Source organism: Strix aluco, chromosome 1, assembly GCF_031877795.1.
Source record: "Strix aluco isolate bStrAlu1 chromosome 1, bStrAlu1.hap1, whole genome shotgun sequence".
Taxonomy (NCBI): Eukaryota; Metazoa; Chordata; class Aves; order Strigiformes; family Strigidae; genus Strix; species Strix aluco.
Genome location: NC_133931.1, coordinates 122,751,590 through 122,776,182, shown reverse-complemented (window position 1 = coordinate 122,776,182; position 24,593 = coordinate 122,751,590). Strand labels below are relative to the sequence as shown.

At 36.9% G+C, this 24,593-nt stretch overlaps 1 protein-coding gene across 1 annotated transcript in view; it reads right to left on the bottom strand.

The window, feature by feature from the left end:
• Positions 1-24,593, bottom strand: part of PRTFDC1 (phosphoribosyl transferase domain containing 1) — a 49,564-nt gene that overhangs the window by 15,890 nt on the left and 9,081 nt on the right. Inside the window, exon 4 of the mRNA XM_074833963.1 lies at positions 5,638-5,703. Within this exon, the coding sequence (XP_074690064.1) occupies positions 5,638-5,703 (66 nt within the window). The remainder of the gene's footprint in view (positions 1-5,637; positions 5,704-24,593) is intronic.

Genomic DNA, 24,593 nt, shown 5'->3' with positions numbered 1-24,593 from the left:
TTAGAAGTGAAATCATTTTACAGCATGCACAGGAATGAAATCCACATATACTATGACATCATCAAAATGTTAGAAAATAGTATGAAAGACTTTTGAGAAATTAGACATCTAAGTAGGAGCTTTCTACTAAAAAGGTCATGGGTGTCTGATTTTAATCTTTTCTGCTGGGCTGATTCCTGAAAGGACATATATCATATCTCAGAACTGTTTTTTTTTTAGAAACTCGATTTAGTCAGTGTCAGATACTGATGGGAGCAAGCTGGCTAGTGCGTTAAGAGTCTATGTATACAGACTCCAGCTACTTGAAGTCTGTAAAACTAGTTCAGTATCTCCAAGAGTTAACAGAATGGGAGACATAATGGAGGGCAGGATGATATGCTCTCACTGACGTTTTGTTCTTAGAGAGCATTGTGCTGAATGCTGTACAAGCACGTGTTCTGCTTGCAGCCATCTTTACAGCATGCTTCTGTTGTGCATAAGAAGTAGAGCAAATTACCATAATCAATCTAAAGGTAATGCAGGAATGGATCACTGTCTCCATTCTCTTACTTGAAGGAAAAAGTGTAATTTTCTGATCATCTGGAATTGGAAAAGGATTTTCTGGACACAGGCGAAATCAACAGAATTATGAATACGTATGATGTAGAAGCAGATAGTGGGTGAGCAGAGCCCATGTGAAAAATGGGATAGGAAGGCTGGGAAGTTTTTTTTGTACTTTCCTTCTTTCAGAACAACAACAAAAAAAGAAAATAATGATGAACAATAGAACAGATTACCTAAGAAGGAAGTGCAAAGAAAGGTGATTGACTTTGGGGAAGAAAAAAATAGTGTCTTTTGCTGTGGAAAAAGCAGTGAAGGATGGCAACTGTCAGAAGTGTAGACACCATAAAATATAATTAAGCAAAAATGCAGAACAACAGAAGTGACTAAGGATGGCAGTTAAGTAGAGGTATTGAAGACATAGAATGCTTCAAGACACATAAAGTCAACCTTTGAAAAGATGAAAAAGGCAAGGCTGCACGTCTGATAGGAATACAGTAAGATGTAGATACGAGTGGGGGATGTGATTGTTGCAGAAGTGTATAGTGGATTTTGTATACTTTTACTGCCATATAAATAATGCTAATGTACATAATGTTCTAAGGAGAAAGCCATTATTTTTTCTACAAATTTATGGGTGCTATTCCAGAAAGGAATGCATATAGGGAGAGAAAGTACAACATTAGTCAAGGCAGCGAATACTGAAGGAGAAAAAAATAATAAGTATAGAACCAACAGAATTCTGAGAAACAAACTTGGAATAGTGAGGATAATATGTATTTTAAATCTAGAGAATAAAACTTTGTGTTACACAGCTGCCACATGTATGGTTTATTAAATACCGAAATGCTAACATGTTTAGGAGGATGCTAGAAAAACAGCTTTCAGAACTGTTGTTAGAACCTATGACATGCAGAGAAAATGGTTCAGTAAAATAAAAGAAGAAATGAGAGGCATAAGAAAGTGAGATTGCATTATGTTCCTGGAACATCTTCTCATATGACAAGTGGAGCAAGAAAATGATAGATAGTGCATGAATTGATTTAGGTGAGACATATAAAGGAAGTTTGGAGATTTTATAGCACAAATCCTGCCAGAAGGAAGTGAGAAGTGCTGCATGGTGAATATCTTCCTCTGAGTGAAACCTCTTTTTGATATGAGCTGATCAGTCATTTTAGGAGAGCATCAGAGTAGTGATGGAATGCTCAAACTAATGCAATGAAGTACAGAGAGAATACAAGACATTCATTTTCTTATTTTCTTGATCGCTATTTATTACCTTCTACACTTCTCTGAAAATACCAAAACCACTGGCTGTCAACAAGATCTACTCAATATGAACAAGGGGAATAGTCCTTCATAAAGAACATAGCATTGATCCATATTACAGACAGATGGAATATCAGAAATTCACTGGCTCCGTAATTGTATCATGCTAACTACATATCTACTTTGTTTTAATTAGAAGTTCTTATTAACCTAACATATAAGAATGATTTTGTTCACATTCTATGTTATGCAGTAGTGATGACAGAAATATATAGATCTAATTTTGACATCAAATACATTATACAACTGTAATAAGTATTTAATTGCAAAATGATATAAACTCTAAGTTTATGATTTTGTCTAACTTGTCTCATTTGCAAGGAGACAAGTCAAAATGGTATAGGAGCTTTTCTGAAAGGTTATAGGACATACTACATATGGAGTGATATACAGAATAATTCCTGTCAGCAGAGACTTTGGATCACGTAACCAGCTCCAAAGCTCTTGGGACAAAATATACACACATAAGACGTAAATGGCAGTGATAACTCACAACTCTGGTACAGCTGAATCTACTGAAGTTCCTAGATGTTTTAAAATTAACTTTGTTTAAATGTCACAAATACTTTAAAATATGTTATGAATTTTTACAGTATGATTACAGTATTAATAATAAACAGGGTTATATTATTTGTTCTTTCTCCACATCTACATAAATTTTCATAGACATTTTGCTTTGAAACAGTGCATCTAGTTTTCTGGACAGTTATTAATTATCTCCCTGTTTTCAAAATTTGTTCCTCTTTACAAACATTAATGATAATTTTTACCCAAATGAGCATTTCAGCTTTAAAGTAATTGAAAACTAAGCAGCTACTTAACTATGAAATCAGCTACTGAGAAATTTTATGTTCACTACTTACATCATTAAAGCAGAGGGTTTAAAATTATATTTTTTCTGCATAGAAACGGTTACAAAGCATTAGAGTCTTAAGCTATATCAGGACTCATTCTTCAAGTACCTTTATTAATGATTCATGCCATGGAAATCTTCATTCTTGCCTCTGTGACTTGTTCTTCACAGAAGAAGAACTTCAAATTTGGGATGATCTTCTTCAGCTAACAGTTTGGGTCTGTATGCTAACTTTCCTCTCAGAATATTTATCTTTTTCATGGTTTGGGTCATTATATGTTTTTCCCAGGCTTATGATATTTTTATAAACAAAAGCATATTGTAGAGAAGTACATAGGAGATATTCTTCCTTCTGAAGAGCTATTATCCTTAACAGCCTCTTTTTAATTAGCTTTTAAAATTTTTTGCTTTAAGCTTTCTCTGAAAAAAACATTGTTATAGAACAGCATGTTCATGAATATACTCAGTAATCTTTTTTTCCAAAAATAAGTAATGCATGGAAATAATTTTGTTGTTCACTAAGATTATAGGCTAGCTGAGGTTCCAGGTATCACTACTTAATGAAAAGCACTTTAAGATCAAAATCTCAGAATATTTTGTCTGCAGGTTTCAAAACTGTTTACGTTATTCATGCTTTTAAACTTTACAGAAACTTAATGGAACTTACATTCCAAACGCATGCTGGCACTTTTGAAAACATCTTCCATGATCATTAAGTTAATGGGACTTAACCTGGCATATTAATTTTTCAATACAATTACAATCTTTTCTTAGTAAGTACTCCAAGCAGGCAGAAGAAGCACCCAGCTCGCTTAAAAGCAGGGAAGCTGAATTCTATCAGTTAAGTCTTCCACTAATTCACTCAGTGACTTAGAATGGTTACTAAAGCCAGCAGTTTTAAAAGCCAGCAGCTAAACTAAGGTAACTAAAAAACACTTCAGGGAAAGATTTACATTGACTGTAGGAGGCTCTGAATCAGTCTGCAAATGGCTGATTAGTAAAATGTGCTGAATACTTGCACTAATTGCTTAAGTCAACAACAGATGGAGGAGTTGGCATCTGTGGACATAAGGCCACTCCTTCACATATCCAACTTTAGACGTGCAAGTATGAACATCTGAGCTCAAGCGCTGTGTCCCAGCTTTTCAGTAAGTAAAATAAGTCTTAAGGAAACCCCATTCTCGGGTGTTATAGTGAAAATGCTATTTAATTATTCATACATCAGCTGTGTCACAGACAACCACACATGCAAACAACCACCAAATATGCCCTTTCATCAAGTCTGCTCCCCTGGCAGTCCCAGCCCCCGCCTCCTGCTCTGCTTCAGCCTCTCCACAGCCAGCTTCCAGCACTGGGCTCCCTTCCTGATCAGCAACCATCTTCATTCCCAAACCAGCCTCTTCACACCTACCCAAGATCCCAGCCTCCTTACCAGCCCCTTAAACTATATTGCTGTTCAGTCTTCTCCCCAAGTATCTCCTAGCTTCCCAACAGCCAAATTTTATGTCCTGCTCCATACCTGGGAACAGGAGGGCCGTGCCAATGAGAAAAAGTCACCGGGATTTTCACTATAACAAAACAATTTACTTCAGTTTTGGAAAACACAGAACTATTTGGGGTGAAATTTTCCTTCTCTCTCATACACGTGTGGACGTACACAAATACACAAAAGTCCTGCGAAAGAAAGTAATGTTTTGCCCCAGTGAATTCAAATGATACTAGAAAGATTATGTCTGGAAAAGATATTAATAACTGAAATCATTCATTGAGAAAATTTGGGATTGGAAGATGGGGAAGGGGAGCTGGACCTGGAAGCTTAGAAAGCGTTTGGACTACCTGTGAGGTAGAGAAACATACGCAAAATCATCACAGAAAAACAGGTAGCTCCAGTGTTTGAATATTAGAAAGTAGCAAATTAATTAATATTTCCCAAGAACATGACTAATGCTTTAGTGATCATTTGGAAACAAACGCCTAGCAGGAGTATTTAGAAGTGCAAATTGAGGACATACATATCACTAAATTACAGTATTTTCTTCATTTAAGTTCTAGCTGCATCAAAACCTATTTAATATTAATGAAAAATTTAAAGTTAAGGTTTTCTCTTCTTTTTCTTGTGTGCTATAGTACAACAAACAAGTTTGCTAGTGCTACATTTGAGTGGTTTGAAGGAACTGGTATTATTTAGTGCCAGCTAATAAGAGTAACTGCACATGCAGTACAAAGAACAAGATAAGTATTATGTTGCCTCAATGCATAAGTAAAGAATCCATTTCTGATAATTTTTCACATAGACCATTTGCCTAATGAAATCAGCCCTCCTTCCTCTTCAAAGTACTGCTTTGTATTACCCTGGTTGGATGAAAATGGCCTTTTCACTGACTCAAACCATTCTCTTTCATTAGTATAATGTTCAAGCATAATGCAAAGCAAATTCAGTCATGCAGCCAGGCTGATGCTGAAATAAAAAAAAATCCCATTTGATCATCTGAATGAAAGGTTCCACAACTGAACTTTGTCCAGTAGGCAAAATTGTATTAAACTCTTCATATGCTGAATTCAATAGGGATACTCAATGTGCAGTTTGTTTGCATGCACCCATCGAAGGCAGAAAAAACAAGGCTCCAAGACATAAACAAGCTCAGGGGAAGCATTCCAGCAAGGATTTTGCCCACAGTCTCACTGATGTTATGTGTATACCTATTGGAAAATGCCTACACTAGGATGGAAGGACTACATTCTGACATTTTTAGGCATCTGCAATCTGAAAGCAATGTCATTACAGCAATTTAATAGATGAATAAATTTCTTTGATTCCAGTATTAGTATCTGACAGTCCATGTGAAAAATTACACAGCTTTTCTCAAGTGCTTTTAGCAAATCTATTTTCTTTCTTAAATTTAAAATTAACAAACCTTCCCAGTCAGCTTTGAAAGATCATCTCCTCCCATTATCTGCATATCTTGCATAGACTGATCATTCTGAAAGAAGAAAGATCAAACTTTGAAATTGGATATAACTGTATAAAATAAAAGCATAAACACGTTAACTTTTTTTGGATCTTTCACAGTCTTGGTTACCAGTATTTCTAATACTTATTAGTATTGGTGTATGACAAAACCACACTCTCACTTGTTCTTATGGCTTCTATCATCTCCTGATTGTATTTAAGCTAACATTGAGCTCCAGGCTTTACTGAACTAGAAAAAGTTGCATCTTTCTTTTTAAAATAATGTTTCCTTGCTTGCTATTTCTTAACATGACACATGTTGAATAACGTATTTGTCCCTTTCACAACGGGAGGACAGGAGCATCTCAACACTTGACCAAACACCTGTAAGCACATTCTTTTTTTGGAGCAGTCTTTAGAAACACAGGCAAAATGTGCTTATATCTGTCACTCACACAGAGAACTCTGCTATTTTTGAAGAAATTCACTCAGTATTTATTTTCAGGGGAAAAAAGTTTTGCAAAAATTATCACTTGTTATCAAGAATAGTTTCAGTGTGCCATACAGTTTCAAGAGGTTTGGTTTTGCTTTTTCAACTAACTCAAAGATAAAATCTTGAGTCCAATTTTGTAAAATGAAATACTGAAAACCAGGTCAAACCAAACGCAACAGAATAGTATGCTTTGATTTTCCTATTAGAAAAGGTATTTTTTTAAAAAAAACAGTAAAACATTTTTGACAGATTTGTTTTGCAGTCATTTCTAGTTGAAATTTTTTCTGATGGAAAATTCTCAACCGGCTCTAGTTCAAAGTCATTATCAGCAGCACACAAAGTTAAGATCACATAAGGGAGACACGCTTTTAAGAGAAGACAAAAGAGGCTGTAAAGAAGGTAGCAAATTAAAAAATACACAGTCATGGCCAGGCTGTATGAACTTTCCAGAGAAAGCAAGAGCAAAACTAAGTATAGTTAATGTGGGGGTTTTGCCAAATTGGTGCATGTGCTAATCTAATCTCCCTATCCATAGGAAGACAGCGTTAGTCCAATTTCAGTAACAGCTGCAGCACCATAATGTGACACTGTAGTTTACCAGTAACATCTGGAAGCTTTATCATTACAAACAACTCACAAAAATGCAATACTTGAACACTTTGCTTTTATTTCATAAATGCACTGCTCTGAAGTAAAATGTTTCTCCATGAATGGCACAGCAGGACTTATGAAGTAGGTGAGGATATACTGGGCTAGGGGGTTTATAGCTCTTCTTCCCCTGACAAAGCAGCACCAGCAGAGGTAGCACGGATGCGCCTGCCATGCAGCACGGTTACAGCTGCACGCCTGTGCAGATGGGAACCGCATCTGCCCACTCTCACAGCCCAGGTGGCAGAAGTCCAGGGACTTCCAAGACACCTTTGCAGCCACTTGATCACAAGCAATCTGACAACCCCAGGAACTATTTGTGGTCCCCATGGGAATGGATTGTCTAAATTAATACAGCTTTCCTGAGTAACTGTAAGTAAAGGTTGCAGAATCGCCTAGATGACAATTTCTCCAGGTTTGCATACTGCAGACCCACCAAAAGGCTCCCCTTTTACTCAGACTCCACTCCCCAAAAAGCTCTCACACCACAGCTTTGTAAGAGGTCCTTAGCAGTCATTGCCTTAAAAGACAGTTTTTAGACCTGCCTTCACTTTTTCTGCACTGGATCGAGGAGCTTTAGATCCTTTTCATGCTGCTCTGATTCGTTTCCTGGGAAACAGAGCTAGAGCAGGAATTAAGGTTACATCCCATATGTTTTCTAATGTAAGTTTCAACATTTCTCTTATTTTTGTAAAGAAAAACAGAAAGAAAAACTTAAAAACAAAGCAAGCAACTGACTTTCTCAGGACATTATTTTAAAACTAAATAAAAAGTGGAAATAGAGAAAATTTTAAGTTCAGGCTTAGAAGCATAAGCCTTTTGTTGTTGAGCAAGACAGGTCACTCTTCAAAAGTCAGGGACATATTCAGTTCAAGACTATTATAAGACTATAAAAAGCAGGTAGTTTCTAATATCTACCATGGCATGTGTAACCAAGGCATTGACAAAATATTTTTTCATTTCCAAATGAGAAAGTCTGGAATTTCATTAACAACCAGCACACAAGAATTACTGAAGAGGCAGTCTGCCCTTAGTTGCTAGTTGAAAAAGAGAGGGGGAAAAAAGATAACAGTGAGGTGCAATGATTAATGAATTTATTTATTTTTAACTAAGAAAAAAAATCTCTTTCAGCAGTCTTCACAGCAGCACTGTTTCCTTTGCATTCTGTATTTCTGGCTCCAGCTGAAAGGAAGATGCTGAAATAGCATCTTCATTGCTGAAAAGCAGTTAAGCAAACACAAAAGCCATTGAGAGCTGGGGGATCAGAGCGTCCTGTCAATCTGCGTATTCATACATTGGCTGTTGTGACACAACTGCACACAATTATGAAAATCCTCGTGTTCTGACTGGAGAATGACTGCTGTCAGAGGACAGGGCTGAGTATTCACCGTGACTAAAAACCACGTAAGAAAAATGCAGCTCAGAACCCTCCAGCCAAGGTGCTTTCAAGAAATTCAAAGAAATTACTTTCATCATGCAGTAGAGCAACTCTCTTGCAAAAAATAAATTCAGATCATTGATTTGAATGCCATTTATAACCAACTCTACATTCATCTATTAACTCATACTGCAAAATACATACCTGCCAAACACCAAGACTCAATACCACAATATCCCATTACTGTAATCATAATGCTCATATAGATAATGTGCACACTGGTTGCCATAGGAACCTCTCAATGCTTTTTTCTGAGTTCTCGGTTTATAATCTCAAAATAACACTGCACTAAATGTTAAGTATAAAGTACAATAAATGTCAGGAAAGAAAAAAATCTGTTTCATTCAGTACCAGTTACTGTCAATTCAGAACTGTTGTTTAATTTTTATGGTCTCAAGTCATTCAGAGCTTCTTTTTTCCTTTGGGAGTTGTTCCATACCTTGACAAAACTGATATGATCAAGTTGTTAGGACTTCTTATAAATGCACAGACATGGATTAAAGGTTCACTTTCTGTCACCCAAATTTCCTCAATACTTCCTTTCTAACATCCCTAAACCCCATCAACAGAATTTTTGCTGTTCAATGCTTGACGCTAAACATATTGTCCCAGATAGAGACATATCAAAATCACACTGTTTTGGTTAATGCAGCACAAAATTTATTGCATCTGTTTCTAACAAGATATGATGCATTGTGTCGCATCCCTACACCTCATCCCAAGCTATATTTAATACTGCATTTCTGATTTTTTTCTGTGTTTAATAAATCTGCATTTTCCAGGATAAATATCACTTTCTTTGTTTTTACTTGCTGTGTTGTGCTTTTTCACCTGTTCATCTTTGGTTTATAACTTTATTTCATTCAGACCTTGTCAATATACATCTTCAGACCCTATGAATACTTGATGAATGAAAGCAAGAATGTTGCTATTTCCACCTCCATTTTTCATGGCATGCAAGATACAACTTTGACTTTCTATGTTGATTGGAAGTATAGATATTTAAATTCCATCTATACTAAGTCATGTCTTTTGAACTGGGTGGGGCACAGAATTATTACATCTCTCTTACATCTCCTGAGATCAACACTTGGACATGGTTCAAGTTGCAAGTGAAATGAATTGGGTGGTCTCAGGAAAATTTATTATAAACAGCATTGCTCATCTGAAAATTGCACCAAACTGTGAACATCTGTTACTCTTCTAAAGAAACAGAATCTGGAGTACATTAATACTGGGCTCAGTGAAACACGGATTCTTTAATCATGGCAAAAAAGTAGCTCTAACATAACAGTTTAAATGTATAACTAAATTATGAAATATGGACACCAGGTCATTATCACACATCTAGTTACTACAGTCTGCAGAGTTCATATGGAATTTCTTTGAAAAAATGTGATTACCTTTTTCTCCCAAAATTCATCAGGGCAACACTTAACAAAGAAGGATGTGACCACTGGACCTCTTCTACTTTGCTTTCTGCCACTTGGATGATACAGTAGATCTGCCAACCTGAGGAATCCCATGAGAACAGCTCTCTCACTTTGCATCGTGATCCCATCTCCTGCATCTGGGGTTTTGTGCTGGTTTTGGCTGGGGTAGAGTTAATTTTCTTCACAGTAGCTAGTACGGGGCTGTGTTTTGGATTTGTGCTGGAAACAGTGTTTATAATTCAGGGATGGTTTAGTTATTGCTGAGCAGTGCTTACACAAGGCCTTTTGTGATTCATACTGCCCTGCCAGCGAGCAGGCTGGGGGTGCACAAGAAGTTGGGAGGGGACACAGCTGGAACAGCTGACCCCAGCAGACCAAAGGGATATTCCACACCATATGACATCATGCTCAGCATATAAAGCTGGGGGAAGAAGAAGGAAGCGGGGCATGTTCAGAGTTATGGCATTTGTCTTCGCAAGTAACAGTTATGTATGATGGAGCCCTGCTTTCCTGGAGATGGCTGAACACCTGCCTGCCGATGGGAAGTGGTTTGTTTTGCTTTGCTTGTGCATGCAGCTTTTGCCTTACCTATTAAACTGTCTTTATCTCAACCTATGAGTTTTCTCACTTTTACTCTTCTGATTCTCTCCCCCATCCCACAGGGAGGGGAGTGAGTGAGTGGCTGTGTAGGACTTAGTTGCCAGCTGGGGTTAAACCACAACAGCCTTCCAGGAAGGTTTTGACCAAAAAGAAGTGATTGATAGACCATCACTTTCAGTTGTCCCTTGGAACCTCAAGCTATTGAATACAGAGCATCTCTAAGGCTTACCTTATCCCTCCCTAATGGCTAAATGAAATGGTTAGGACAGAATTACTGCCTGTAAAGTTTCTGACTTATACCCACAAGTGGCAGAGTTTGAAAAGCAAGAGTCCAGCATCACTTCACCAATAGGTTTGGGGTGACATGTCCACTAAAGCAGAGTAGAGTTCAGTCTTCACATTCACTTTGGCCTCCCCTTTTTATTTTCCTTTGAGACTGTCATTAACTGCACATGATCTATGCTGCTTCTGCTCTCCTAGGGTGACCCAGAACCTTGAAATGTCTTCATTAAAGAGGATTACTCTGTTCCTAATTTAGGTATCTGAAAGTTAAGACATCTAAATCTATGCATCCTGGGCTCCCTTTATAATCAATGGAGAAAACAAAATAGATCACATAGATCATGTATTTCACCATATGGGAAATCTACAACAAATAACTTACACCTAGACATCTATCTGTAAGAAATCTGAAGTTAGGTGAGATGAATCACAGCTTAAGAGGAGAGATCAATACCTTCTTCCTAAAAACCTCACTGAGCACTCAGAAAGAAATTATTTTCAATCACATTTACCACAGGCTCATAAGAAGCAATGATCTTGACTATTTTCCATTACTAATGTGGGAAAAGAGAAAGAATGAGAGATAAGGTCTGCAGAGAACAACTAAGATCATGAACTATCCACTCAGGCTGTCTCACAAACATTTAACACAATTCTCTTTGGTACCACTCCAGGACAATTTGCTTGCATGTTTACTCAGAGGTTTCATTTTAATCTAGGTGAAATATATTTGAGGAGGGATTTAAAAATATACAACCAATCTAATATTTCTTCCAACTGATGTCACAAAAAAAAATTAGCAACTAGTTGTTGGATACTTTTTACAAAAAGATTACACTGGATGATTAATAGGGGTCTACACTCTGAACTTCTTGGAGCAGAAATATAAATTTACCTATAGGGTCTATCCACTGGAAAATGAAAACAATTGGATTTCATGTGTGTGGGATCCATGAACATCAAGAATGGAGTCTCAACAAACCTCAATAAAACAATAACTTGCATTTGATACTGGAGGAAGGATAGCAACCAATTAGGCTACACCTTTGAAGGTGATCTGAACAGCTACATTTGGAATGGCAAGGGAACAAGGTGGATGGCATTAAAGCCAAAGGGGAGAAGACATTTACCAAGTTAATGAATGATGAGGATTTGAACCAAATTCTTCATAAAGTAAAGAAAAGCTGAGATTTGAAACATCACATGGACACAATTAATTTATGAAATGGATATATGTTTTCAGAGACATGACTACAATACACTACTATAACAGAAATTGAAAATGACATTAAACCCAAGCAGAACGGTATACTCTGGCACAAAAATTAACACATATTACAGATATGTTTTTCAGTTAAGAAAAAGCATAATGCTCAGATGAAAATAGAGCAGATATGACAAGAAATTACCTTCCAGTTAATATCTTTCAAAAATGAAACCACAGAAGCAATGTCTCTCACACAACTTTGAAATAGAAAATTATTACTTCTATGTAACTTAGCTGCAGCAAACTGATTCACAATATGACCAAGCTTTCTGCACTTAAAAAATAGCATTGCAGAAATTAATTGCAGGTGTTGTCAGAGTTTAGATAGATGTATCTGCAATTATAAAGACTTCTGCATTGAAATTATATAATGTTCAATAATTATGATACCTTTTGGTACATGACCATGCTCTACCATCTCAGTCATGAACATAATAATTAAAATGAAAATTTTGATGTTCCAGTTTGGATGCAGACACCCTAGTATGAAACTTAATTGCTTTGTAGCCTGTCTCCTGAGAAGTACTTCAATATACGAATATGTTGGTCAGGGAAGTGTCAGTATGGCACCTACATCACCTGTTAACCTATTTTGACTACTAGGTAAAGTGAAACTGATATATAAAGTATAGGCTATGAAATTAAAATTATCCCCACTATATCAGCAGAAGTAAGAATGACATCAGTAGAGTGGTAATACATAAGATGCTGTACAAGCAACATACACTTGAACTGATACCGTTTTGCGTTTCTTCTCTAAAGAACAACAGCCAAGAACAACGAACCTCAAGAGTGTAGGTCAGAACACAGACCGTCAAGGTTTTCATGGCAGGCAACTAGAAGGACTATCCAGGCTTAAGTAGCAACATTCAGATGACAGCTAGTAAGTACTGTTAAGCTGGAGACATGTGCAAATGAGTGGGAATGATATGGATCGCTTCCCAGTAAAGACTGGAAAGCATGCCTTCCCTTGTTCAGAATCAAATGTATACCAATGGGCAGACTGCAACCTCCAGGGCACACCCAGTCTCAAAATAATCAAGTGCCAGGTCACTGATATATTTGAAGGAGGTGCTTTGAATACCTTGCAAACAAGCCAACAATGCTGAACCAACTGGAAATCAAATACAGTCAACTGGCATACACCCACCATCAGCACATCATCCACATCTCACAGGGACAGTAAAGGTACATTAGCACTGAAGCACTGATGGTTTTGTACCTGTCAGCTTTAAAGCTGCCTTCCTGAGCTGCTTGGTAACCACACCACTGACTATGCCGCACTGAGATCTGCCTTATTGCTATTGCCAGGATAACCTGCGGTAGTAAATTTTAAACTGGTGTAGCTATATCTATCAGAGCTCTAGTTACTACAGTGTACTTCTCTATGGTTACATTTACAATATAACTAATCTGAAGATTCCACTTTTTAAAAATTCTTTTTCTTCCTTGTTATTATTCCTTAAGTAAAAGTTTCATCACACAGGTTTGGAAGTGCTTCAAATTCAGGCTAGTCTATCCAGTTCCAGGGAAAGCCAAAGTTCTGCAATGAGGAAGTTGGTTTTGGACAGAGAAAGACAAACAACAAACTTACTGACAGCAAGGTACTCCTTATCCACTGACCTGTGGTAACACATGTATGTTTCTTCCCAGGGCAACAGTAAGTTATTAAACTTAATAAACTGGATTGTTTACAATCATGTGTTCACACATTCAGTAATTTCTTGTGTACCAGGACTCCTGCACGCCTTCTCTCTATTTAATTCAAAGAAGGTATCTTGAAATAGATACCAGAAAATTCATTCCCTGTAGGACTTGCTTCCACAGAGAGTCTGTGGTATCTAATGAAGCATAAACTGCCATTGAAGCTTCTCCCTACCCAATAAGGCATCCGGAATTGATCTCTCTTGTGTGTACTCTCAGACATCAACAAAGGTGAACTCACATCCAATGATAATGTGTATTTGCTAGGGGCAAATATTAAAAGCTGTAAATTCTTTACACTCTTTTTATTTTGCTGGAAGCATGTGTTCAACACTATATTTCCACCTATTAATAAGTTCTGTAGATATCACAGAATCACAGAATCATCTAGGTTGGAAAGGACCTTGAAGATCATCTAGTCCAACCGTTAACCTAGCACTGATATACAGACTAAAGATATTTCAAGTATTTTCAAATAAAGAAAATTTTCTAAAAACATGACTGCATACATAACCTACTCCTGTAGTTCTATTGTGGGTAAAACTTCCTTTAAAATCTCTAAACAGAGATATGATTTCAGTTTTATTGGCATAAACATGAAGTAACTCTACAGGAAATGGGCTAAACTGTTGTAAATCACAGTACAATTCAGACCAATTAACTTGGCTAATAAGGATCATAGACAATAAATTATTTCATATTTTCCTTTCTGGTTTAGCAATTCAATTTTATATATTTGCTGGGTATTGGTTCAATGGGCTATTTTGTTTAAGAATGAGGCATTAAGACTGCATCACCACATACAACAATATGGCACAAAAAGCACCTGTACACTTAAAAAGATCAGCAAGAACTGAAATCAGGTACATGTGATAACAAATGTTTTGAATTGTATATAAATCAGAAACACAATAGATCCTCAAAACTCAGGTTAGTTTCTACAGAGTGTAGTCTGAGGTTTCCTTGTACTATAACTTCTTTTATCCTGTACAATAGTATTTAAAACATAGAAATAAAATCTGCATATGTTCCAGGATGAGAAAAGGTACTAGCAATTTCGTAGGGCTGTTCAGTCGTGTGAGGTGAGATTCAGACCACATACATTGTCTCCAGAGATGGGAGGCAAATAAAATTTAAAACTTACAGACAAAAGAACGATTTAGGAAGTGTACTCTCCAGAACTGCCATAATCTTACTCAAGTACTCATTCTGGACTGCCAGGAGGCATTACTAAGGGTATCCACCTTTTGTGATAATAATGTAATACAGCCCACACTCTTGGAATAGGAGACTTGGGCTTCTTTTCTTCCTCAGCTGTCAGAAGACCACCATAAGCTATAGAGTGTAGGGAAAACCTTCCTCAAACATTACAGCAGCAGAACTAGAAGTCATGTTTCCCAGCATCAACAGAGGGTCTCAGCATGCCAGTTGGGACACTACTAGATCCATATGTACCATCTTACCCCATTTTTTAAATTGTGTTGTAAAGTAATGGACAAAAGCAAATGAACATTGTAAAAAATTGTATAGTGAATTTGTAGCTAAGAACACTGTCACTGGGGGCTTCTGCAAGCACAAGATAAAACAGTTTTCTCTAGACTAAGCACAAAGTACTAACCTTATGACCCTGACTATCAGAAGTTCCTAGGATTTGGTGATAAAAGGAAGGTAGGAGAAGAATCTTCAAATTTGTCAAATAGCCACAGGCTGAGAAAACAGATAGATAGGTGTAAGCAAATTCACAAAAGATGAGACTGATAAAAACCTCAGATGCTTAGTCCCTTCCAGCAATCTGGAGTCTAGTGTATCACTGACTTTCACAACTCAGTATCACTCTCTTTCATACCACTGTGTTTGGTCCCTTGGCTAGTGACAACTTGGAAACTTTTGACAACACACATAGCTTTTGTGAGTTTTCTTGCAAGGTTATTTTATAGTATCCCTTCTCTATTTAAGTATTCTAACTTCTACCTATCAAATGAGGAGGGAAAAGAATTTTGTATTCGTCACACAGATAAGCACTGCAATAATACAGTACTTCTTGTTATTGCTATATTCCTTTAAAGTAACCTTTTTGGTTTATGCCTTCCAGCACCCTTGGGGTGTGGCACTGCATGAAGATCTCACATGCTATGATCTGTTTTAAGAAACAGCATTTAAGAGATGCCAGTAAAAGAGAGTCATAGAATTCCCCAGGAAAATTAGAACCCTCCGGCTTCTTTTAATTAATTTTGCCCCATTTCAGATCTCAATATAAAAAAACCACACACTAGATGGTATTATTAGTATCCAAATAAGTAATCAAGGTGATATTTTTCCAATGCATAAACATGTCACGGTACTTTCAAACTTGTCAGACCTTATTTGTACAACAGGATTAGCAACCATTATGTTCTGGACCTTATACATAAGAGCATTTCTCCCTGTCACTGTAAAAATCTGTGAAGCAGGCTGAAAATACAGACTATAGTCTCTCTTAATGATGGCATATAGTATTGCTGCAAATGCCACAATTTAGTAGTAGCTTGCTGTATTTCTGGCAGAATATGAAACAAAATATTTTACTAAGACTAAACTTCAACTTTTTAGGCTTTATAACAAATCACTGCTTTACAACAAACACTGTATCCAGGGGAACTTTAGAATCTCTTTAAAAAGATGGCCTTTTGAATGCTTTTAATGAAATCCCCTGATGCTTTGAATCTGCTCTAAAACTGACCAATTTTAAAAAATCCACAGTCTCAAATGTTAAGATGTTCCAGAAACCTGGACTGCTTAAAAATACCAAAGATTTAAGCTCATGAGAAAAACATATTTTAAAAAAAAAAGAAAAATGAACTTCAGATCTAAAACTCCATTTATACATAGTAGCTGTACCCTCTGTAACATACTGTAATCTAAAACATTTATTTCAAATTGGAAAACATTTAAAAAAAAAAAAATTACAGCTTGTTAGAAAAATGTGACCCTTGGGGAGACAAATTTCTCCAGAAAGATTAGAAAATACCCCTTGTGGAGTTTGCATTAGATCTGAAGTCCAGAAGAACAGAGTATCAACCCACAATACAGGAAAAGTGGAAAATGTTTTCAGTTAGAAAAAAGAATGCCACAGCTAAAAATCACAAATCAGCATAAAGAAAGGTAACACCTAAGCATGGAACAATGGATAAAATGAAAAGTATCCTGACAAAGCAAGTAATTACTTGCTTTAATATGCCCCATAAATGCCTTAAAACAGTATTTTGATATTGCTAGAGAGTTGTAGCACAGCTCAGTACCACTCTGCTTTCAGTGCCACATCTGTTCTCGTTCTGTCCCCATGGCAATCAGGCCACTTCCTACTCAATTCTCCCCCGGCAGAGATGTTTGGTTCCCCCAAACCTTTTACATGTGAGTCACCGAAACACTTACTCATACTTAAAAAAAGTCACTAAGAATTCAGATGGTGCTAACATATTTAAGTGGTGTGTAGGTGTGTTATCTGATGCACACAGTTACAAAGATCACCCCTCTATGAGTAAGTTTTACATTACAGATAAACTTGATAAACTGACAGTATGATAGGTTTATTATGACCTTTCCTGAACTATGCCCACAAATTAACGCCTACTTATATTATTAGTAACACTCCAAGCCCCTAAGCTGTGTCCAACAGGAAAATACTGTATAATTAAAGTAACTTAAATCAGAAACATTTTCTTCCTCCTTACACTCAAGACAGCCTTGAGCGAGGGATGAATTTAAGCTCTTGTGTCTCACAACTCTGGCATCACGTTAAATGGAAGCTGTAGATGCCTAGAAAGGAGAGCATCTGCCTCCAAGCCTGAGAAGTTTCACAACACTGAATTTTAAGGTCACATTTTATTACATATAGTACAGCCTTCTTCAGTTTGCCTTAGAACACTATGAAAAGTAGGTTGGTTCACAAAAATAATTAGGGTTGGAATATCCATACTCCCTCTGATACCTCTGAGGAGCATCTCGGACAAAGAAGAGGAGAGCCCGAGGCTTGCACAGTTGGTAACGAGGATTCCTTAACTATGGGCACACTTCTTTTTCCAGCAAGAGCTGTGCCAGCTAAAGAGGTTACTGCCCACAAGCTGTCCCAGCTGCTTGTAACTCTGCCTCTGGCAGGGCCTACTGGCAGGCTGAGATGCATGTATGCATCTGGGTCAGTAAAAATGAATCCAGCAAGCTGAAGCGGTTCAAATAGAGTCTCTCATAACTGGTCTCATCTGGGCTGAGACAGGTTAGGAAGTGCTCAGAAGCAGCTGAGCTGGCAAGCGTGACTGGCAGGAGGGCACTGCAGTCGCTGAGGAATGAACTAGAGACTATAATTGCTCCAGCCAGTGCCGATGTAATCAAAAAAGAGACCCATTTCCAGTGTCTTAGTTTTCACACCAAACCACTACCTATCTGTAGCTGATATACAGATGAATCTGGCAGGAGAGTTTATTCTCAAAGTTGCCTGAATCACGCTGTTACTCTAATAACACCAGCCACAATTTAACCAAGGCTGCTGTTCTTCTCAATTTTGTAAATTTCTTTAAAAAATTAATTACCTAGTTGCAAGAATAAGCTTTTGGGACAACTTCCACTACTAACACATTTTCAGCTATTTCTCTGAAAAGCTTTAGTGTCTCTGAGGCTGACATTTTGCAGTAAGACACTGCTGCATGTAGAAGTGGTTTTTGTTTCTTTCACGAAAATATTCTATTTTTAAACAAGTCAACACTTGGAAAATGAACATTTGGACACAGTTAGGAGGACTGTGAATTGCAGCATCTCCAAACATTCTATTCACAGAAAAGATGATCTGTTTCTACTGTTCCTCACCTTAACCATCTCAGGTCTTATGACGTTTCAGGAGATAACTGAAGCACCAGAGGTACACAGATAGCATCAGTGCCTGCTTAAGACTTGGGATATCTTTGGCTTAGAACTGTAAAGGACCTTTTACTTGCTCATTTTATCAGGTTTGAGCATTTCACAGAGCTTTCACTCAGAAAGATATTACTACTTCAGGATGCAAATGCCATTTTATCCATTCAGAGACATGGAAAAGTACACAGAGATAAAATCCCTTTGGCAATTCTAGGAGTAGATTTCTAGTCCTAAATCTCTCATCTTTAGCTTGCCCATAAGACATCTATTTGGCAGCACCACCTACAATCACTAGAACACATTTCTCAGAACAGCAACAACTTTAAGGCCTATACCCATGACACTGGTAGCCTGTGTGGACTAACTTAATGTCCTATTTTTATTGCTCTAAATATGCTTCTAAAAGTATATCATGCTACAAAGTTCTCTGTACAGGTGTTCACTGTCTACAGTGCTGACCGCAAGCCATGCATCTGAAAAAGGTTAGAAGAGTGTATTTTAGTTTTGGAATGTCTAGTATATGCACAAACTCTTTCCAAATTAAATAAATAAACCACATTTTGCCTACACTGAAGATATTTATTTGCATGTCACATTGATAATTCACTGATAATTTGGAGTTCAATCCTCTGAAATTATTGCAGAATTTGGCCTTAAAGTTGATAGGAATTCATTCTACCAGGTAGACTCCAATTTGTAATTCCTTCATGGCTACTCAGCGTGAAGAAGATGACGTGGTCATCAGTTAAATTGTGTGCATAAAGCAAAACAAAGGGAACACACAATCTGCCCAAGAGAAAACCTGTAAGCACAAAAGCTAATGTGGATTCTCTTTCATCTCAGGATCCACATTTTTCTCAGGAGATCGATCATATGTTGTGTTTTCATGACACACAGGCATGGAGGTTGTACAATGATTGTAACACTGGTGTAGAGTCTGGGTATAGACATGAATCATTAAATGCAAGCAATACACTTATTGTTTCTTTTGTGTTGTTAAATGAATAAAACCATTTTGAAGTTACTTGCTTTTTAGGGTCAGGATTCAACATACTGTTTTCATACATAGAGTTCATACTGATCTTAAAAAAACAAGTCTCATACCATAAAATTATACTGAATAAGAATAGGTTATTATGCAAAGCAGGAATGTACATTTTACACCGTTCTCTGATTATAGTCTGATGCTTCATGCTGTTGTGTTTTTTAAGATGGAAGTATTTAGTAATGGTGTATGAGAACTAAAGCTACATGGCAGAAAAATAAATTATTTTACTACATTTACCAACCAGCTTTCAACTTACTTGTTATAAAATCCCTGTTTTCTTACTCCTACAGTAGAGAGATTTAGCAAAACTGTTTACTGAGATGGCTTCATAAAGCAAAACCATTCAGATTTCTACTAAACAATGCTTGTTTTGTTGCTTGTTTTCAGAATTTTACAGCACTAATGTTCCTGTTTATGCCAAGATTAATAACCAACAGTTGTAAATATATTTCAAACTGGAGGCTGAAGAGGAAACAGATCATATCAATTGATTTGTTTGTGAACAGACTTCAATGCAACCATTGTGCATGGATTACAATTCAGAGGTCACTTTTTAAAATTAGTTATGTTCTAGAAATCATAAATAATGTATCAATTTTAAAGAATTATGAATTGACCAAATCCACATAATCCTCTAGAAGTTTCCTCCAAGTGACTAGCAAACAACATTACTTTGAAGTTCATTCATATTTTTCAGGATGATTTTCAACAGTATCTTCTTGACATCAGAAGAAAACTGCACTTCTAGAATCTGCAATTCAGATACTATATGGAAAACAGATCAATATTCTGTAATAATCTCTGCTCAGAATGGAATTAACAACTATGATGTATAATCTGATTATCAACAATTCATCTACCATTCTCTTTCAGAAGTGCATTTGCACAATTTCATAGAATCACAGAACAGTTTGGGTTGGGAGGGACGTTTAAAGGTGTCCAGCCCCCCTGCAATGAGCAGGGACACCTTCAGCTAGATCAGATTGCTCAGAGCCCCATCCAACCTGACCTTGATTGCTTCCAGGGATGGGGCATCTACCATCTCTCTGGGCAACCTGTTCCAGTGTTTCACCACCCTCATCATAAAAAATTTCTTCCTTATACCTAGTCAAAATCTACCCTCTTTTAGTTTAAAACCATTACCCCTTGTCCTATCCTCACAGGCCCTGCTAAAATTCTGTCCCCATCTTTCTTATAGGCCCCCTTTAAGTATTGAAAAGCCACAATAAGCTCTCCCCGGAGCCTTCTCTTCTCCAGGCTGAACAACCCCAACTCCTTCAGCCTTTCTTCACAGGAGAGGGGTTCCAGCCCTCTGATCATCTTTGTGACCCTCCTCTGGACCCACTCCAACAGATCTGTGTCTTTCCTGTACTGAGGACTCCAGAGCTGGATGCAGTACTCCAGGTGGGGTCTCAAAGTTATTCAAAATAACAGAGTTTATTATAACAGTGTTATTTCAAAATAACAGAGATGACTGGTCTTCTGTCACTTTAGTCCACACAGGAACAACCAAATAAATCACAAAGTCTTAAGGAAAAGAATCAATCTCAGTCCTAATTTAGCTCTCCATGTTTTTCAGTGAAAAAAAGCTATACCACCAAGATTCACTTGCCCTCTCCCAAAATGTGAGGTTTACTATCAAACTTACTTTGTAAAATATAGTCATTAAGAGAATTAAATAGACATCTATGGATAACGATATTTCACAAGAACAGGAAGCAATGCATGTAGAAAGCACACTGGTCTGCCTAATAAAAGTATGTGGTGTTTTTCCTCTCTTCCACCAGCTCCCACCACCAATTTCAACGAGTCTTAGCATGATTCTTTCAATTTTTAGCTTCCATCATCTGCCCACTAAAGAAGTCTTAATTCACACATATTTAGTTTCTCTTCTATTGACAGGTTGCTGAGAACTTCTCCAGAAAGTCTACAGACTCTGCATACTTCCTCTACTCCTCCACTTAAATTTTTCCAATTCCATTTCAAAAATGAGCTTTGGTTTAAATATCACATTTGGCATACCCATGGAACAGGATTAGGTGATATTGTTACATCTATTAGCAGGGGATTAGACTTGATGAGCCGGAACATCCTCTTCTGTCTCAAACTCTAATTCAACCTCTACCTTTATCAGCCTGTCCTAAATTGTCCCTTCCACGCTGAACAGAGAGAAGCTCTGATTATTGTTTGTGAACACTCTTTTGCTATGGTTCTCATGCTATGTTTTTTACTAAAACATATCCCATTCTGTCCTTCATGACATCCACGTCCTTCTATTCCTTTGTTCACTCTCTTTTGGTTCATCCTCATTCTTTCCTGTCTAGTCCTGTCCATTAATTTGTAAACACCTTAGTAAAACACCTTCCTGCTTCCTCTGTTGTACTCCCTCTGGATTCTTCCTAATTCATTCTTTGATCTCCTAAAGTTATCAATATAACAAACATATTAAAGAATTTCTGGATCCATGTTTCTTACATCTCCTGCTGGTGTCATTTTCTCCTTAGATGACATTCCCAAGCCCAGCTTCTTCCTCCATTACTTTTCATCCTTGACTTCAAACTACCATGTTTCTGAAAATAATATTGAATTCTTCTATCAATCTGAAACTCTCACCTCTTTCCAACTTCAGAGCTCTGATTCCCTGTGGAGGAGCAATCACCCGGGAAAAAATTCAGTACGGTGAAAACTGAATATATTATATTTTATCCATCCACGTTTAAACTCAAAAATCTCTGCAGTCAATTGCATTGTTCCTAACTTCTTTTAAAATCCAATGTTTTAGAACTTAATATCTAAGGAGCTGCCAAATTCTATCAGTTCTATCAGTTCAATGTTTCCAGAATATATTGTTTTCCCCTAAAACTTGGCATGCAGCTCTCCATACCTGCATCAGATTTCATGTGAGGACTATTCTAGTGCTTCCTTGCCTACCCACTATACTTATTGCCTCACTTCTCTTTAGTTCATTCAAAAAGTGTGTCTTCTCTGCTCTGCCTCTTAAAACTCAGAGCCACTGCTTCTCATTCAAATTTCCATCATTGGATTTTATTTTCCTCTCCATCTATTTCCTGACTCTTGCCCTTAAGTCTACATGATACCTCCACATATGTTTATTCTGAAATCATATTTTCTAACTCTCACCTTGGTGCTTTCTTTTAATTTGCCCGCTGCGCTAGAAGCTTGTGAAGTGGCCATACAGCCTCTAATCAAGTCCCCACTTAAACAATCTCCTTATTTTGAGCTCTTTTAAATACACAAAATTAAAATGAGAACAAGGATATCATATCACCTGTAAGTCTACAAGAAATAACATTCTCCAAAAATTGTATTTCTATGGAGGGAAACTATCCATATATCTTCCAGTCATGATTCTTTTCCATTTCACAATTATTTTTAATGTCATTCTTACTGATTAAGAAGCCTTAAAATTCTGAGTTATAACAATGTTATCAAGTGTTTCTTTGTAAATTGTATATTTCTCAATTTACAGATATAAACTTTGTTTACAATTAAGCACACCTAATTTTTCTTTATTGATCTACACCTGAGCCTATTAGTTTCTGTCCACGTGTAAACTCCTTAACTTTCTCTACTGTATCATTTTAGCATTCTAGTGAAAAAAAACCTAAAGAAATGGAAAAATACTGTTCTATTTCTAGAGGAAATAAAAATATGCTTTCAGACAAGGATGCACCTCCAGTTTCAGTTGCAGAAATTCTATTAAAGGTCTAAGAACGAATACTGATGTCAGTAGAACATAAACAGTATTATTATGCTATAAACATTATTTTTAGGCTATGGTTTCCTAAGTTGTATTCCATTTTGTTTCCTCTAAAAATAATAACCAAATGGGGTTTTCCAACATTACCTGTATATATACTAAATTCAGTAATCTGACATGCCAATTTGAGATAATGAAACAAGACACTCCTTGTAAAAAACAGGAAAGTTTCTCCTAAAAATGTCCATGCTTAGGCACATATGTCAATACTCTGCAAGTCAGATAAAACCATCCTGATTATGGAAATACAAGCAGCCCCTCATCTCATTAATATCTACAGAATATAAATGTCCTATGCTTTTCTTTTTAAAATCAATTCATTTGTATGAAGAAGTCTAAAAATGCCCAACTTTCAGCTACTTACTGTGAAAGCAGATCTTAACATACTAATTAAGTGTCTTAATTCTGGAATATGATGACAGGTTTGAAAAACAAAGAGCCATGTAAAGCTGGTCATATTTGCAATATCCTTTTCCTGTAGTCATGTCCATACACCAGATATCAAAGTACAACATTTTCCACTGATATTTTGCAGTTAAGTCGTACTTTCACTGATGCCAAGATCTGACTTTGGGTGACAGTCAGAGCCCATTTTTGCTACATGATTAAAACAAGAAATCCCACTTTAAATTGCAACCTCTAAAAATCGACTAACCTTTCAGTATTGATGTTGGAATGAGACAATTCAAAAATCCCATGAGTTTGAGCTGAAATTAGTTGTTGGATTTAAACAGCTGGAAGGGGGAAGGGAGACATATCTGAATGAGGTATATTGAGAGCAGCAGGACTCCCTTTAGGAGAGAAACAGAGAACAGTTAGTAAAAGGAAGCAGGATAAATAATGTGAGAACAGTTTATATAAAATGAAAAAGGGATAAAAAGAGAGAGCAGTTATAAGTCTTAATAGAAAGTGGAACAGGAAAAGCAAAATGAAGCAAAGGAGTGGAACTGGTGATGCTCCAAGGCTTCATGTAGAGTCTTAACTCTAAATCTGTAATTATTTGCCTCAGATTAAAGTGTAAAACACTGTGAGAGGTATGTTATTACAGAATAAACTGACATGGGGGATTTGGGAGTCTCATATAAGGCTGGGATAAAGAGTCCTTCAAACTAGTAACAGTGAGTTCCTCAAGCGTTCTGACCACAGCTATGCTGACAAGGGTACATTCCCTAAAACCTGCAATTGGACCGGACACCACATAAAATGCAAAGGATGACAGGTAGTGGTACTGATACTGTAGTCAGCATTACTTTTATGCATATCTCATGGAATGAATCTACCAATATTAATGTAATTTCAAATTTATACTGCAGTGTCATTCAGCTTCTCAAGACCAAGCAGAT